The sequence below is a fragment of the Ochotona curzoniae genome, unplaced genomic scaffold (genome assembly GCF_017591425.1).
Source record: "Ochotona curzoniae isolate NIBS_2020 unplaced genomic scaffold, NIBS_Ocur_1.0 scaffold_2453, whole genome shotgun sequence".
NCBI lineage: Eukaryota > Metazoa > Chordata > Mammalia > Lagomorpha > Ochotonidae > Ochotona > Ochotona curzoniae.
Genome location: NW_024467094.1, coordinates 10,618,669 through 10,637,076, shown reverse-complemented (window position 1 = coordinate 10,637,076; position 18,408 = coordinate 10,618,669). Strand labels below are relative to the sequence as shown.

Sequence of the window (18,408 nt, the reverse complement as noted above, 5' to 3'; positions counted from 1 at the left end):
TTTCACCGCTTTCCCAGGTGCATTAAAAGGGAGCTGGATCGGAAGTAGAGCAGCCAGGACTCAAACCAGTGCTCAGATGGGATGCTGGTATTGTAGGCAGTAGTAGCTTAAACTGTTACATCACAATGCTAGCCCTAATAAAATACTTTCTTGAACTTTTTTTTATAGCCATTGAGCAAAAGGTAAATTTATCTTCCCATTTTACATATGAGGAAAGTGGAGCTTAGATGAATGAAGTAGTCTCCTTAACCAGCTGGTAAGACACAACCATGAATCTCTTGATTTCAAGTTCAATGTTCTTTCCCTAACCCAAGAAATGATTATTGAGTATAAATAGTTACAGACTGCTACTGTATGTCATTGCTTCTTGGACACCAACTGCTCTGGAACCAGGATGCATCTCACAAGCAGTAGGGCGGCATGTTTTGGGGTTGCTGGCAGTTAGCACCTGACAGTGGATGTCAGTTTAGATTGAAATCGGGTGCACATGGGGGCGTGGCTTTTGCTCGCCAGAGGCTGATGGTTTACAGCACCATCAGGCTGTCCTGTCCATTAACATAAAACCATTTGACATCTGCCAGAACCAAGTTGAGAGCCATGGAGGTTCTGCCGCGGGAGATGAAGAAGGTGGGTGGGCTTGGAGCCCTGAGCACCTCCCACTCTTCTTAAACCCAGTGCTGCTCTAAGGATCACAGTCCAGCCCTGTTAGCTATGGGGTGGGGTCTTGTGATTTGACTTATATCAGCTGCAAAGTGAGCATTCTAGCAGAGCCCATCCTACAGGTGGTCACAGCGATGGCAGGGAACCATGTCAGGTGCTCACTCAGTCCAGGCCTGGCAGGTGCACTGAGAGCCCACCACCCATCCTGAGTGGACAGATCAGCTGCTGCCGCTGTGTGCAGGGGCATCTGTGCTTGCCATCCCATTTCGGAAGCACCCAGGCAGGGGGTGGGAAGTGCGACTTCAGTTCTACAGGTGTGGACGGTGAGGTTTTGTGTGGCACAGCGGGTGCCTGTCTGCCTGACTCTGGCCCAAGGCTGCTTTTCCTGGACTGGGGCACTCATGGAGGGCTGCGGGCCAGGGAGGTCACCCTACTGGTCCTATGGCCTGGCTTCATTCCGGGTGTTTCACATGCATATCTGCAGGCTAATTTGGCCAAGGGCAGGCTCGCTCAGCCTTTCATCTTTGTACTTTGTCCACCTGTGCTGGAAGTGGCCAGTTTTGCCTTACAGGAATGTAACTGCTCTCCCTAAGTCGTTGAGGCACCCTGCACTGGAGAGGATGTTGGGGCCTGGCCCATCCCTGCTCCCCCTTCTCCCTTTTATTTCAAAGGCAGAGAGAGAGAAGGCAGGCGAGAGAGGGAGAGAGAGAAAGAGAGAGAGAGACTGTTTCTGTCTGATGGTTCACTCCCCAATTAGAACAGTCAGGTCTGGGCTAGACTGTGAAGCTCCATCCTGGTCTCTCATGTGGGTGCAGGGGCTCAAGCACACGGACCATCTTTTGCTGCTTTTCCAGGTACAATAACAGGGGGCTGGATTGGAAGCAGAGCAGTCAGAACTGGAGCCAGTGCCCACATGGGCTGCAGCTGTCGCAGGAAGACAAGCAGGACTGAACCAAATCCAGTGGCGTGGGCAGGAGGAGAGGGCCCGACGCTGCTCTTCCCTGGGTACCTTTTCAAATGGCCTGGGGCCCAGAGATCAGTGAATGTTCATCTCTGTTCTTCCTCCTGCCTTAACTGCATTCCTGCGCAGTGTCAGGGCTTGGACCACAGGCTTGTGATCCCCACTGTGTGTGGTTAGCGTCGTGCCAGTGTTCTCAGCCCCAACCCTGACATGCCCCCAGAGCCAGGGCTGCAGCAATGTGTTCTTGGCAGTTTGAGGCTCCGACAGATGCTTCCCTGCTTCAGAGTCAGTAGCAGGTGTGGAAGGGCACAGGGAGGGCACTGAGGATGCAGGAGTTACCCTCCTTGGTCCCCTTCTCCAGGGAGGGTGAACAGGGCCTCCGTCCACATGCCAGCCTCTTCCCTCTCCTTCCCAAGCCCTGTGCTGGTCAGTGTCATTGTAAACCCCCAGGGATGGACCTGAGCCAAGGCCTTTTCTGCCAGTCCTCCACGGAGCCATGTTCCACCCCCCGCCCTGGAGCCCCTGGGATGATATTTCCTGGGATGTTGATGGCAGCTCTGGAGCTGGAGGAAGCGAAGGCTGGGCTGGAGGGAGGAAGTGGGCTTTGTCTGTGATGAGCAGCAGAGATAAGCTTGGCTGCTTGGGCTGGTTGTTCTTTGCTCTGTGTTGGGAGCCTGGTCGTGAAGAGTGGGGGTAGAGTTGAGGGGAAAGATGGGTGACCCTCTTGGGTGCATTCACAGGGGCTGTTTCCTGTCTGCCCTTGCATGGGGCAGGTACACATGCTGCATCTGGTTCTGTATCCACCTTGCCAAGTGGGTCACTGTGACCCTTTGTCAGATAGGAAAGCCACATGTCCGGTTAGCAGCAGAGACCACAGGGCAGAAACTTGCCTGCTGCCTGTTGGGTCCAAGGCTGTGTTAACAGGCCATGCCACACTGCTTTTGTGAGGGATTTAAAATATTTGTTCCTTGGGGATGGCATGGTGGTACATCAGGCTAATCCTCCACTTGCAAGTGCTGGCATCTCATATAGGCTCCACTTTCTATCCAGCTCCCTGCTTGTGTCCTGGTAAAGGAGCAGAGGACGGCCCAAGGTCTTGGGACCCTGCACCCAGGTGGGAGACTGGGAAGAGGCTCCTGGCTCCCAGCTTTGGAAGAGCTCAACTCTAGCAGTTACATCCATTCGGGGAGTGAACCAACAAAGAGAGGACCTCTTTCTGTGTGTCTTCATTTTCTTCTCTGTAAAAACATGCCTTTCAAAGAAAAAATCTTTCTTTAAAAATCCATTCTTTTCCTTTCAAGCTGAGAAAGTGAATTCCCTTCTTCCTAAAGCTGAACTGGGACTGAGGGCCCTGGATGGGTAAAGGGTGTGGCAGTTTTGTAAGTCCCTGGAAAGGGCTGTGAGGCCCAGGAAAGGGCTGTGAGGCCCAGGGGAGCTCTGGGCTGAGCTCTAGGCCTGTGCTCCCTGCCTCCAGCACAGTGTTTGGGTTCCCCTCCTCAGAACTGTAGCTGCAGCTGGAGTTGCCCCAACTGGTCGCTTTGTTTTATGGTTTCTTATTGGTGGGGCAGTGAGTAATCATAGGACATGATGACTGCTGTCATTTTTCTTTTTCTCAATAAAAAAAAAAAAGGCTAGGATAATACCTGCAATGGACATTTTAATAAGATTAAGTTATTTGGAAGGCAGAGTGACAGGGGTTGGGGGTGGGGCAGCGCTCCTATTCACTGTTCACTCCTCAGAGCCTGTTGACAGTCACAACTGGGCCAGGCCAAAGCTGGGAGCCAGATCTTGCACGTAGTTGGCAGGGGCCCAGGCCCTTGCGCTGTCACCTGCTGTCTCCTGTGATCCTCGTTAGCTGGTAGCTGGGATCGGGGGGAGTTGGGACTAGAACCTGGGTGCTTTGATATGGGGTGTAGATACTCCAGGCTGCATCTTAACTTCTGTGCCAAATACCTAATCCCCCTTGCGGTGCCTGGCCCGCTGAGATTTTTGAATCTGGGGGAGGGGGTCCTAAGGAATGCCTGGAGAGATGCAAGACCACAAATCTTCCTTTCACTTCATTCTTATCTTCTTGCACATTGGGCTTCCCATTTCACAGATGGAAACATGGAGACCCCAACCAAGAGGGCCAGTCTTGGGTCCCACAGTGCATGAGGCCCATTGCTGTCGCTGGCTGTGCTGCGAGCCGCCTTGAACCAGGAGTGGGAAGGAGGGTCTCCTCTCGTGAGCTGTGGGCGTGACGCCTCTCCCCTCGGAGCCGCATGGCGGCTCCACCAGCTCTGGGCTCCCCAGAAGAACTGTCCCAGCAGAGGCGGGGTCGAAGGTCAGGGCCAGCCAGTGTGGAGTAACAGCTCCGGGCGGACACCCAAGACCTGCAGTTCCTTGTTTGATCTTAAGGAAGTTGCCCTACGTCAGCAATTGTGGTGGCAGCTGCCGCTGCGACAACAGCAAGGCTCAGGCAGGCTGGGTCCCTGTGCCCAGGGAACGGCCCCGTGGAACATGATGGATTTTTTGAAGAACCTTCTGGTGAGTGTCCTGGGACAATGGAGTAGTGCTCATCCAGGCCCTGCTGCCCTAGGAGCTGGGGCCTGAGCCCTTCCGACCGTCATCTGGCTGGGAGCCCCAAGTGGCCGTTTGCCTACCAAGGGGTGTGGGAGCCACTTGTCACTTGGGAAGGAGGAGTAGGGATCAGACACAAAGGGACTGCGCAGGAGGATGTGGGAGGGCAGGGGGCAGGGCCCAGGCTTCTGGGAGGGCTGCTGGCATGGGGCTGGCTTCCAACCTGCCAGGGCCCCAGGAGCTCTGGAGTGGGTTGCAGGCCACTCTGCAGGTGGGAGCTGCCAGGGGAAAGGAGGGGCTCTTCGCCTGGACCCTGGCCTGGCCAGAGCACCTGGCACTGCCCAGCCAGCCTGGTGGCTCCAGCTTCTCTGTCTCCCCTTTGTGCTGTGGATGAGGTCTCAGAGTATGGGGTCTGAGAGGCTTGGAGTGGGAAGGGAGAGAGTTAAGACCCATGTGCCCCGCTGGGTTGTCCCTGGAGGGTTTGGTGGGTGCCTGTTCAGCTCTGTCAGACCCCAAGACCCTGCTGGTGGCCTCAGGCTGGCACAGCTTGGAGTGTAACTGCTGAGCTCTTCCTCTTCAATACACCTGCAGGCTGCTGGTTGGGACTGGTTGGGTCTGGTTGGGTCTGGTCGGGACAGGCTCTTGCCTTTTTCCCCCTCTTTGGCGGTGTCACTCCTTTTCTTTTTTCAAGGGAACTAAGGGCAGCAGCCTGGGTGTGAGTGTGGGGGAGGGACAGGACGCTTGCTTAGGGGTGTCACAGTCTCGGGCTGTGCCACCACCTGATGCAGGAGGCGTGCAGATGGTTGGTCGTGACCTTGTTAGCAAATACAAGTGACCTGGCCTCCCTAGCCCTCAGCAGCAGGTGGATGGTGGTGAATTGGAGGGCTTGAAGCTGGGGGCACTGATGCCATGTGGTGTGCCTTTCCAGAGGACGCATGACTGTTGTGAGGGGAACTGGCCAAGATGGGGATGGGGAAGGCAGGGAGCCCAGCAAGGAGGCCATTGCATGATTCAGTGGAGGTGAGGGGACATGGTGTGGAGGTGTTGCTTGTGGTCAGACCTGGGTCCCATTTGGATGCAGACTTACAGGAGGACTGCCCGTCGGGAGGGAGAGAGAGAGAGACATCAGTGATGAGTTGTGTCTCAAGTGTCGGGATGAGTGGGTGGGTGGTGGTACTGCTTCCAGAAATGGGGAGACTGGCTGAGACCAAGGAAGTATTCTATTTAGTTAGTTTATGAGAGAGAGAGAGGGAGCAAGAAAGGAAGTCTTTCATACACCAACTCACTCCCCCAAATCCCCACAACAGCTAGGGCTGGGCCAGGTCACAGCCGGGATCCAAGAACTCGGTCCAGGTCTCTCACATGGGTGGCAGGGACTCAGGTGCTTGAACTGTCATGCGCTGCCTGTCAGACTGTGCGTTAACAGGAAGCTGGAATCGAATGCCGAGCCAGGACTCAAATTCAGGCATTCTGAGGTGGGGTGTGGGTGTCCCAAGTGGTGTCTTCACTGCTGTTCCAAACGCTGTCCCAGAAGGAATGACTGAGTTGTTTGGAATGCCTGTGGCATGTTGCTGTGTTGGCAGACGCTGGCAGAGTCGCACTTGAGCTTGGTCCCGTCTCTGTTATGTTTCCTTTGGGGGCACAGCTTGAGCACTCTAATCCCCAAGCCTCTCCCCCTGCCTTGCCAGAGTAGCATTTGCAAAGTGCCAGCCTCAGTGTCCAGTGTCTGGCCCATCATGCGGTCCCCAACATCTTGGCTTATCTCATTTCAGTTTTACAGCAGGAACATTCAGTGGCTTCCTGTTATCCAGAGCAGAGATGGGATTCATGTCTAGTGGGCTGAGGTGGGTTATAGGTTTATGGTGTTTGGTCCTTGTGGAGTTCTTTTTTTTTTTTTTTTTTTTTTTTTTTTTAAATAGAGTTGATTACCAAGCTATGAACGTTTGGCTTTTTGGCTGATCTTGAAATTCCAGCAGTGTTGAGCTTGTGCTTCCTCTCATCAGCTTCTTTAGAGATAACTGGTGGTGGCTCCTTCTGGGCATCCACCATCATTTCACCCCCACACTCTTCTTATTTTTAATTGAGGTGAAATTTAGATAACATAAAATCCATCATCTAAAAGTAAACAGTTCAGTGGCATTTCATGCATTCACAGTGTTGTGCTATCGCTACCCCTGTAATTCCAAAATATTTTCATTATCCCCATAAAAAAACCCTACTTTTTCTGTCCCTCCCCCTAGCAACTGCTGCTGTTTTCTGTATTTCTACATATCTTATAGACATGAAATCATTAAGCATCTGTATGGCAAAAATAAGAGTCATCAGGCTTAAAGGACACCCTATGAAATGGGAGAAAATATTTGCAAACTGTGTATCAAGTAAGGAGTTGATTTCTCCAAGAAATGTGAGGAGCTCCTGAAACTCGATAGCAAAATAGCCAATTACCTGGAAGCTGGTGTTGAGGCCGATGCCTCCCATGTGGGAGTAACTAGGTTCAGTTCCTGATTCTAGTTTCCCGCTCATGTAGATGCTGGGGGGCAATGGTGATGGCTCCAGGAATTGGGTTCCTGCCTCCCACATTGGAGACTTGGTTTCTGTTTCCAGCTGTGGCCTGGCCATGGCATTGCAGGCTGCTGGGGGAATGAACCAGTGGTTGGGAGCTCTCTGTCTCTGTGTCTCAAATACATTTTTAAAAAAAACTTAGCAACCTTATTTAAAAGTAGGCTGCAAGTTCGAACAGACCTTTCTCCAAGGAAGACAATGGCCAACAGATATATGAAGATCTGTGCGACACTGTTCATCGTCAGGAAAATGCAAATCAAAACAGCGATGGAGAGCATCACCCACATCTGTTGGGATGACTTAGCTTAAGAAACTCGAGAGGTGGTTTTGTGAGAGTGTGGCCTGTTTGGAATCCTGTAACACTGTTTTTGGGAACACAAAATGGTGCAGCTACTACCAAAAACAATATAGCATTTACTCAACCAATCAAAAAAAAAAATAGAGCAACTGACTTTATTCTTTTATGTGTGGATATTCAATTTTTCCCAGCACTGGTTGTTGAAGAGACTGTTCTTTCTTATGCAGAGGTCTTAGCACCCATGTCAAAAATCCACTGGCCAGGGAGGGTGGTGCTGGGCTCAGAGGGTAAACTGCCACCTGTGATGCATGTCTGAGTGCTGTTTTGAGTCCCAGTTGTTCAGCTTCTGGTCATTCTTCCTGTTGACATACCTAGGAAGGTAGTAAGATGATGGCCAGAATACTTGGTACCCATCTAGGAGACCTAGAGGGAGTTTCAAGCTCCTAATTAAAAAATATATATATATTTTATTCTTTTTAAAAAAGACTTATTTATTTATTTTTATTGGAAAGGCAGATATACAGAGAGGAGAGACAGAGAGGAAGATCCTCTGTCCAACGATTCACTCCCCAAGTGAGCGCAACGGCCGATGCTATGCCGATCCGAAGCCAGGAGCCTCTTCTGAGTCTCCCACGCTGGTGCTGGGTCCCAAAGCCTTGGGCTGTCCTCGACTGCTTTCCCGGGCCACAGGCAGGGAGATGGAAGGGGTGGGGCTGCCAGGATTAGAACTGGCGTCCACATGGGATCCCGGGTGTGCAAGGCGAGGACCTTAACCACTGCGCCATCGTGCCAGGCCCAAAATTATTTTATTCTTATTGCGAAGTCAGATATACAAAGAGGAGGAGAAACAGAGAGAAAAATCTTCCATCCAATGATTTACTTCCCCAAGTGGCTGCAACGGCCAGAGCTGAGCCAATCTGAAGCCAGGAGCTTCTTCCAGGTATTCCACGCGGGTGCAGGGTCCCAAGGCTTTGGGCCATTCTCTACTGCTTTCCCAGGCCACAAGCAGGGAGCTGGATGGGAAGTGGAGCGGCCAGATTTAGAACCAGCGCCTATATGGGATCCTGGCGCATTCAAGGTGAGGACTTTAGCCACTAGGCCACCACGCTGGGTCCCCAAGCTCCTAACTTTAAACTGGAACAGCCCTGGCTTTGAGGCCATTTCGGGAATGAATCAGTGGGTGGAAGATCTCTTTCTTTTTCTGTTCCTCTCTGTCATTTTGCCTTCCAAATAAATAAAAATGATTTAAAAAATGTAGCTGGCTACAGAGGTGTTGGTTTGTGTTGGGCTGTCAGTTCTGTTGCTTCAGTCTAGAGGTCTGTACTTCCACCATCCCCACATTGTTTTTAACACTGTAGCTTTGTAGTAAGTTTTTAAATTAGGAGGTCTGAGTCTTCTTAATTTGTTCTTTTTCAAGAGTGTTTTGGCTACTCTGCATTCTTTGAATTTGCATGTGATAATTTGGATTAACTTTTCAGTTTCTACAAGCCAGCTAGAGTTCTGATACAAGACTGTGATACATCTCTAGATCAGGGCTCAGCACGGTGGTCTAGCAGCTTAAGTCTTTGTCTTGAACACACCAGGATCCCATATGGGCACCAGTTCTAATCCTGGCAGCCCCACTTCCCATCCAGCTCCCTGCTTGTGGCCTGGGAAAGCAGTTGAGGACGGCCCAGAGCCTTGGGACCCTGCACCCGCGTGGGAGACCAGGAGGAAGTTCCTAGCTCCTGGCTTCGGATCGGGCATAGCACCAGCCATTGTAGTCACTTGGGGAGTGAATCATCGGATGGAAGATATCTTCCTCTCTGTTTTTCCTCCTCTCTGTATATCTGACTTTGCCAAAAAAAAAAAAAAAAAGATTATTTAGAAAAAAAGATCTCTAGATCACTCTGCCATCTTCAAAGCACTAAGTCTTCCAGTCCATGAACATGGGATGTCATTCCATTGATCTCATTTCTTTGAACAACGTTTGTACCTTTCAGTGTATGATATGTTATTCTTTTTGCTGCTCCTGCCAGTGGAATTGCTTTCTCGTTTTGCTTTTCTGATTGGTCTTTGCTGACACATGGAAACACTGTTGACTTGCTCTATGCAGTTCTTCTGACCCCTTTTATGTGTTCTAGTAATATTTTTTGATTCTTTGAGCGTTCCAATCCAGAATCACGTTACCTGAATACAGAATGGTCCCTTTTCCTTTCCATTGCGAGTATCTTTCATTGCTTTGCTCTGACTAGCACTTTCAACTCAATATTAATGGGGAAGGAGAGCATGCTTATCTTGTTCCTGATCTTAGGGAAAAAGCCTTCTGTTGTTCACCACTAAGTATGATGTTTGCTGTGGGTTTGCAAATATTGCCCTTAGGCAGATAATAACTGAGGGAAGTTCCCTTTTATTCTCAGTGAGCTAACTTTTTTTCTTGAAAGGAGACTAGATTTTATCAAGTACTTCTGAGTTGGTTGAGTTGATCATGCATTCCCCCTCCCTCATCCCTTGATTTTTTTCACACTGCACCAAGCCTGCATTCCTGGAATAAATACCACTTGATCATGGCTAATAATAGTATGCTGTTGGATTTGGTTTTCTGGTGTTTTGTTGATGAATTTTTTTTTAAAAAAGGCTTATTTTTATTTGGAAAGGCAGAGCTGATTTAATAGAGAGAGAAGGAAAGAAAATGAGAGGTCTTCCATCCACTGGTTCATTCCCCAAATGGCTATAATGGCCAGAGCTGAGTTGATCCAAAGCCAGGAGTCAGGAGCTTCTCCAGGTCTTTTACATGGTTACAGGGTCCCAAATCTTGGGCCACCCTCTGTTGCCTTCCTAGACCGTAAGCAGGGAGCTGAATCGGAAGTAGAGCAGGTGGGACTTGAATTGGTGTCTGGGATGCTGGTGCTAAAAGCAGAAGATTATCAGCCTGTTACATCACCATTCCAGCCCCTTGTTGAGAATTTTTGCCTCTGTATCTCTAAAGGATATTAGCCTGTGGTTTTCTTGTGGTTCCTTTATGTGGCTTTGTTAATGTTGGTCTTACAGAATAAGTAGGAAGTATTTCCTCCTCTTCTGTTGTTTTGGAAGAGTTCAAGAGGTTGGTGGAGTTCACTATGAAGCCATTTGGTCCTGGGCTTCTCTTTGTGAGGTTTTTTTTTTTTTTTAAGATTTTTATTTATTTTTATTGCAAAGCCAGATATACAGAGAGGAGGAAAAACAGAGAGGAAGATATCTTCCATCCGATGATTCACTCCCCATGTGACCTCAGTGACTGGTGTTGCACCGATCTGAAGCCAGGAGCCAGGAACTTCCTCCAGGTCTCCCAAGTGGGTGAAGTGTCCCAAGGCATTGGGCTGTCCTCAACTGCTTTCCCAGGCCACAAGCAGGGAGCTGGATGGGAAGTGGGGCTGGCAGGATTAGAACTGGTGCCCATGTGGGATCCTGGTGTGTTCAAGGCGAGGACTTTAGCCACTAGACTACCGTGCTGGGCCCTGTGAGAATTTTTAAATTACTGACTTAATCCCTGTGCTACTTGTTCTTTGATGCTGCTTGCCTGGAATCTGTGGTCATTTGCACTCCCAAGTCCTGTCTTAGTAACTGAAATCTAAGTCTACCGCCTCATTTATATGTTTTAATTTGTACTTATGAGAGAGAGAGAGAGATCTTCCATTCACTGGTTGGCTTCCCAAATTGAACTGGAATGAAGCCAGGAGCCTGGAACTTTATCCAGTCTCCCATGTAGGTGGTAGAGACCCGACTCCCCAGCCAAGGTGAGTGCTAACAGGAGTGTTAAGAGCTGAACCAGGCTGGAACCCTTGGACTCCGATACGAGATGTGAGCATCTCAGCCAAATGGCAGCCCCACACCTAGTTTGCAAGCGATCCTGTTGGTGCCACCCCACCTTTCCCATCTGTGCTCTGGCGTCTCTGCTAGCCTAAGACCTCTGTGACCCACCACCTATATCAAATATGATGATTCCATAGGTCAGTGACTCTCAAAGAGTGGCTCCCTAGCAGCTTGTTAGAATATCCCTGCTCAGTGATCAGACACCACAGGGGCAGGGCCCTGGAAGCTGTGTTCTCATGAACCTTGCAGGTGACTCAGTTGCATTCCTGGTACTGTAGGTAATAGGGAGGCGTTGTAGGCTCCTGGCCCCAGGAGATGTTGTGAGGTAGTGACTCTTGAGTAGGTGAGCAGCCGAGCGCTTAGTGCAGTGGGAGGGGAGGGGGTGTGGGCAGGTGTTTGGTGGCAGTGGCGGTGGAGAGAAACTTGGATGGCAACAGGACCTGGTTGTGGAGGGCAGCTTGCTGTAGAGGTCCCTGTAGGAGATGAGACTGGCTGTCCAGCGTGAGAGCTGTAGTCTACAGCCAGATAACATTGACAGCTCCTGAGCAGATACCCTGGCCCTCACCATGCTGGAAGCCAACTCTGCCCAGTCCCTAGCTAAGACTCTGCCTGCACTGGCTGCCTCATCCTCATCTTGCACGGTGGAGTGGTCAGTCTCCCGCCAGCAAATGTCTCTTGAGTTCTGGGTGCTTCTAGGTCCAGGAACACAGCAAGAGGCCTGGTAATGAAGTCCTGCCCTCAGGACCTTTGTCCTGGTGAGGCGTCCCCTGTGCACCTGCTGGGAACAGCCATTCCTGCCTGTCCTGCCCAGGTTGACTTCTGAACCAGCAGTCGAGTCAGGCAGCTGTTGGGCACATTTGGCTTGGCTTCCTCATCTTTCCAGAAATCTCCTTGTACTTTGATACCTGCTGTGTCTGTGGGGGATGTGAGACTTTCTCTGATCCCATCTTTTTGCTCCCCCAAGGACTGTCCAGCCTGCATCTCCATCCCATTTCCTTGAAGTTCACATGGGTAGAAAAGTCCTTGCCTTGACACGTTTCTCCTTGCTTTCACTGTGCCTTTGTTCAGCGGGTGTCTTGGATGGAACTGGGCAGGGATAATGAGGTGATGGCTACCGCATTGTCAGTGTGTGGTATGTGCTAGGTGATGGACATGCCAGGCCGTGCACCTGCTGGCTGGTGCGGTCCTAGCACAGCTCTGGGAGTCGGTGCTGGTGTGAGCTGCACTGCAAGGTTACAAGCCCCCTCAGACAGCATCCTGTGCTGGGAGCCGTGTGCCTGTGGCCCCTCTTGGGAGGAGGGTGTGGGACAACGCTGCCCAGAGGTGAACAGACCCTACCTTCTGGAGCAGAAGAGGGGAGCCCAGAGCTGGGATTCTAGGGGTGGGTAAGGGAGAGGGGGATGTGGTGGTGAGGGTCTTGCTGCTGGAGTGCAGTAAGAAGGGAAAGAACAGTCAGCTGCTGGTCTGCATGAAGAAGCCACATCCAGGTGCAGAGTTGTCTGGTCCAGAGGGGCAGGCAGTCAGGCAGGGCACAGGTGCTGGACCTGGGAGTGGTGACCCTCTCCCCCATACAATGGACCCTATGCCTCCACAAATCTGCGCAACCATGGATCCAAGATGTTGAAAACAATTAGTCTTGTGCCACGCGTATACAAACTTCCCTTGTTCTTTCCCGAATAAGGCAGCATGACATCGCTCTGCAGAGGATTATAAGCATCCTAGTAACAATGTAAGGTATGACCCTTGGCCTAGTGGCTAAGGTGCTGGTTGGGACACCCACATCGCGTTTCAGGGTACCAGGGTTCAAGTCCGCTCTCAAGTTCAGCTTCTCACAAACATGCCCCTTGGAGGTAGCAGGTAATGACTCAAGTAGCTGTGACCCTGACACCCACATGCGAGACCTGACTTGAGTTCCTGCTTATCAGCTGGGGCCAGGCCCCAGCAATTGTGAATGTTTAGGGAGTGAACCAACAGATGGGAACTTGCTCTCTCTGTGTCGCTGTCTCTTTCTCTGTCATATAAAATCAGTAAACAAACCATAAGACCATGAAGTCTATGGGAGGATGTACAGAGGTTGTATGCAAACGCCGAGATGTTTTATCTAAGGGACGTGGGCGTTGGTATCCATGGGAATTCTGGAGGCATCCCACCTCCCACCCCCGCAGGGACTGGCAGATCCCACATTCCTTCCCCAGCTTATGCCCTGCCACCCACTCGGGGACTCCCTAGACCTTACTGGCACCAGGCAGTCCCCGTGCACATGTGCCCTGGCAGTGCCCACTCTTCCCAGGAAGCCGGGGACGTTACCCTATGGGGAGGTGTGGTGGCCAGGAGGGATCCTGTGCTTTCTTTGACTGAACCCTGGGCCCGTGTGGTGATTTCACGGCCTACTTGCCTGGTGGTGACGGCAGAGCCCGAGGGGGAATTGCTGGCTGGGTGGCAACAGCTGCTGCTAATAATAAACCAGGCGGCTGAGAGGCCGCTGCTGTGGACGCGAAGGCAGTACATCCTTCCTCCAAAGCTCAGAGCCGCTTCCTCTCTGGAGGGAGATCCCCTTCCCACGGGTGCCCCAGGCGGGACTTCAGTCTGGCCAGCAAGGCGTGGGGGACGGTGCCCCAGTGAGTCACAGAGCATTTATTCAGAGACTGCTGAGGGTCTCTGGCAGTGTGAGGCGTTTTCTCAGAGTGTGTGGATGTGGGTGGGTCTGACGGGCTGGTCTGAGTCACCTAGCCCCTGGGGGTGAAGGGGGACTCATCGTCTACCCAGTTGGGCTGGTCGCCTCCGAAAGTTCAGTGGGGCGTGGAGGAGTGGGGCCAAGTTGCCACTGCCTGTGGTCTGCTCCTGGGCATTGTCTACGCAGGAGCAGTCCGCCTGGTGCAGGGCTCATGGCCAAGGTTGAGTCACAGCCCTTCTTCTCAGCATGGGTGCCAGCCCCGACGTCCCCAAGCATCTTCATTCAGAAAAGCACACACCCACTACTAAGAGGAATCCCATCATTCTTGGCAAACCAAGTGTCCCATAGCCTCTAGGATAAAGTGTACTCTTGGAGCGAGCTTTCCAGTCGTTCTTGCTAACAGCTGTGCTTGCTAAGTACTCACTGTGCCCCATGTCGAACCGGGTCCCTGCACACACTCTCATGTCATCCATGTAAGAGCCCCCAAGGTCAGGCTTTGTCTGAGGCAGTTTCCAGGTAAGGAAATTCCAGAGGGTTCAAAATTCTAAGTCACATACCTCGTGCCAGCTGGCTGTGCACTGGCAGCTCACTCCCACACTCTGGACCTGGCCTCTGATCACTGGGCTCTGCTGCCCGTGGGCCCAAGCAGCAGGGCACTGCTCTGTGGGTGTCTGAGCTCCCGCTGTCAGTCTCACCTCTTGGGCAAATGTTCCCATCCCATCTGACCTTCAGAAGCTTGGACTCAGAGGCCTTGGTCCAGCCAGGCTGATCTGTTCAGCATCCATCAGATATGCATGGTGCTTTCCTTTTTAAAGTTTCTTTAAAAATTTATTTGCAAGACTAGATGAGAGAGAGAGCATGAGAGAATGCACTTCCATTCACTGGCTCATTCCTCAAATAGCTGTGACAACCAGGGCTGGGTCAAGCTAAAGTCAGGAGCTGGAGCTACTGTGGGATCTCCCACATGATGTCAGGGACCCAAGTATTTGGGCCATTTTCTGTTCTTTCCCAGACTCATCTGTAGGGAGCTGGATTGGAAGAGGAGCAGCCGGGACTTGAACCAGTGATCTGATATGAGATGCTGGTGTTCCAAGTTTTTAGCTTAATGCCCTATGGCATAGTGTTGGTCCCTTTTGCACCTCTGCCCACATCCCTTGCCCGCTTCTCCCCTTCGTGGTCAAGTAGAATCTCTCTGTGCATTTTAAAGTCTGCCTGGAATTCTGGCTGTTTTAGGAAGCCTTCCTTGCTGCTTTGGTTCTAAGATTTGTGTACATGTTCCCTGATGCCTGTTTATGAGGTGGGACCCAGCACCCTTTCCCATAAGTCCAGCTGGACTTGAACTTTGACCTCTCATGAGTGGGGTAAAGTGGCAGTGCATAATCTCGGACTAGGTCATAAATGGTGCTGCAGCTTCTCATGTCCCCTGCTTTTTTTGGGAGGGGGGGAGTGTTCGCTGCCATGTTTTGAGGACCCTCAAGCAGCCTGTGGAGGAGTCCTGGATGACAAGGCAATGCGTCTTCCTTCTAGTAGCCATGTTTGTGGTGCCATTGTGAGAGTGAAGACTGCAAGTGACTGCAGCCCCCACTGACGTGCCAGCTTGCAACCGCTTGAGAAAGCATGAGCCAGGGCTGTGCTGCCGAACAACTCCCAGATTCTACACCCACAGAAGTCATTTTGAACACTTAGATTTTTTGGAGTCATTTCTTTCACAACAATGAGGAATGAAACTTGACCTCCCAACAAAGTTGCTTTTTGCCTCCTCAGACTCCCTGTGGTGCAGGTCATCTGTGCAGCTCTGGACAGTGCTGGCTCGCAATTGAGGTCAAGTGTCCTGGAAGCAGGGCCCTTGCTGGGTGTTCTCACCATCCAGGCCATGCCTTTGAAGTTTAATCCATTGGGGTTAACTGTTGGACCAGTTAACACGGGCATTGTCTGGTTAGGCTGTCCTGTTAGCAATCCTGGCACATTTACAGACCACTCTCTTCAGGGTCTTTGCTAGCTTACGTGGATGACAGGGAGTGAGCTGGGTTTGGGGGTGATTTAGGAAAGCTGCTTAGTCTCCACAGAGCTGACGTGCTTGGGGATGAGCTGGCCTGGTTCCCAGCATTGTCACAGGCCCGGCAGGCTGCGTGCCTGCACTTTGGCATTCGCCTTGCCATGAAGCCGCGGGAGAACTTGTGGCCAGAGTGGGGAAGCAAACGTAGGCCTGCCAAAACCTCCATCCAGGTGTCAATATCTGAAACACATTGATTAGTTGTAAAAATAGTTGTAATTGTTGTAGAGATGTCTAAAAATACCAACAAGGCAAAAGGAAGAAAAATAAAACCATCCTTACCTCTACTTCTTTTTGGTATGTTTAAGATGAATGATGATAAGTGTACCTGTATACAGAATAAACACACAGACAGACAGACACAAACACTCCAGGTTTTCCACATAGAATTGAAAGTAGTGGAATTCCCTCATTCTACACCCTTTCTCACTTAATGATTGCTATGAATATTTTACTTAATTAATTAATTTCAAAGGCAGTGTTTACAGCGAAGGAGAGACAAGAGAGAGCAGGAAGATCTTCCGTTTGTTGGTTCACTCCCCAAATGGCTGCAACAGCTGGAGTTGAGCCAGTTCAAAACCAGGTGCTAGGAGCTTGCTCTGAGTCTCCCACACCAGTGCAGGTGCCCAAGGACTTGAGTTATCCTTCACTGCTTTTGCTGACTATAAGCAGGGAGCTGGATCAGAAGTGGAGCAGCTGGGACACGAATTGGAGCCCATGTGGGATGCTGGCGCTTGCAGGTGGAGGATTAGCTTGCTGCACTGGCTCCTTGCTGTGAATCTTTCAGCATGATTTGCACAAGTGTCTTGTCATGTTTTCTTATGTGAGGATATTCCTGTGTGTTGTTGTTAGCATCGCTACGAGGTACTAACTTCTCTTCCGATCATGCCGTGGCAGCACCCTTGTGTGTATGTCCTTGTGCGGTTGCTCTGATATTGCTTTAGGAAAGCATGCTTTGAGTGAGGCCATTAGACTGCAGGGTGCTTGGGACGCATAGTGCCGAGTTGTTTTGAAAGGGTTAGACCAGGTGTGAGCTGACCTACAGTTCCTATGTCATTGTCAACCCGGCCAATCTGATAGATGAAAGATATTATCTTTCCATCTTCATTTTCTAAATAAGTAGTGGGATTGGGCAAGTTGCCATGTTGGTTGGTCATTGTGTGTTTCTCCTTCAACCATTCATTGCTCATTTTTTCAGCTACCTTTATGGAACTTGTTGATTTAAAGTTTATGTATTAAGTAGCAAGGGTCTACATTCTGGTGCATGAAGCCACATATCAAGCCCTTCCTTCTCCACTCTCATCTTCCTTTCTCCATGGAATCACTTGAGGTAATCCTCCCAGACCATTTCCATATACAGATGCAACTTGAGATTTTGTTTTTAATTGTTTTTTTAAATAAGAGTGGGATGATCACACTCCCATGTTCTCTGATTTGCTGCTCTTTCCAGCCGGGTACGTCTTGGAAAACATCTTAGGTAACAGTACATGTCTCTTGCTTCCTTTTTGAATGGGTGCATGGTTTTTCTGAGCAGCTTTACTGAGATGAAATTTACATACCATATGCCACCCATTTACAGTGGACAACTCGGTGGTTTTTTGGTCTATTCACAGAACCGAGCGACTGTCACCACAGCCCATTTTAGAACATTGTCATCGCCTCAGAAAGGAACCCAGTGCCTCTGAGCTCTCATCCTCCTGCAATCCCCTGAACCCTAGGCAACCACTAGTCTACTTGTTATCTCTGTGAATTTGCTCCTAATGGACACTACATGGAAATGGAAACGTGTGATGTGTGTGGTCTCTCCTGCTACTGCTTTCACGTAGTGTCATGTCTTCAGGGTTGTGCTAGGTTGTAGCGTGCTTCAGTATGACATTTGTCTCTGTCAGTGTTAGCCCATTGTGTGACAGGATACACTTAACTGACGGTCACACGGGTTGTTTTCACTCTTTGGCAAGCATGGACAGTGCTGGGATGAACGTGGGTGCACTGTTTTCAGTTCTTGGGGGTAGATCCACAAGAATGCATTTCAGACTCAGAGATGTTAACATTGTGTTTATTTATTTGAAAGGCAAAGATAGAGAAAGTGAGACAGCTCCTATCTTCTGGATCATTGCTCAGTGTTCTCAATGGCCAAGACTGGGCTGTGGGGCCATGCCAGGAGCAGGGGGCTGCAATGTAGACTTCCCACTTGGGCCATCCCTGCCTCCTCACCGAGCCTGCATTCACAGGTCTCTGGAGGTGGGAGTCAGAGCTGGATATGGGCCCCACTTCCTCCCATGTGGTATGTGACCATTCCAAGTGACTGCGCCTATGTTTAACTTTTAGAGGATCCGCCAAATTATTTTTCACAACAGCTGCTCTGTTTGAGATTCCTACCAACAACCTATGAGGCCTCCAGTTACTCCACAGCCTTGTCAACATTTGCTGTTTTCTATTGTTTGATTTGTGAGGTATGACTAGTATCTGGTTGTGGTTTTAATCTGCATTGTCTGGTGATGAATGATGTTGACTATATTTTCATATGCTTGTTGTTCATTTGTATATCTTCTCTGGGAAATATGTATTCAGATTATTTGTTCATTTTATAATTTATTTGTTTTATTACTTAAAGCATATATATGTGTGTATGTAACATGTATATGCATGCGCACACACACACACACACACACACACACACACACGGTGTAGGTCCTTTATCAGATCTATCAGTTGTGAACATTTCCTCCCAGTCTCTGGGCTGTCTTTTTCACGTAATTGAGAATAAGTGAGAAATTAGTATTAGTTCTTTAAAGTATTTGGGAAAACTT

General features: G+C 50.2%; 1 protein-coding gene across 5 annotated transcripts in view; it reads left to right on the top strand.

Moving 5' to 3' along the window:
• Window positions 1-18,408, top strand: part of RAP1GAP2 (RAP1 GTPase activating protein 2) — a 154,143-nt gene that overhangs the window by 82,871 nt on the left and 52,864 nt on the right. Inside the window, exon 1 of one of the 5 annotated variants that reach the window (XM_041000302.1) lies at window positions 3,392-4,147. The exons of the other annotated variants lie outside the window; for them this stretch is intronic. Within the exon in view, the coding sequence (XP_040856236.1) occupies window positions 4,121-4,147 (27 nt within the window). The 5' untranslated portion in view covers window positions 3,392-4,120. Of the gene's footprint in view, window positions 1-3,391; window positions 4,148-18,408 lie in introns of those variants that run through there. 5 annotated transcript variants of the gene reach the window in all.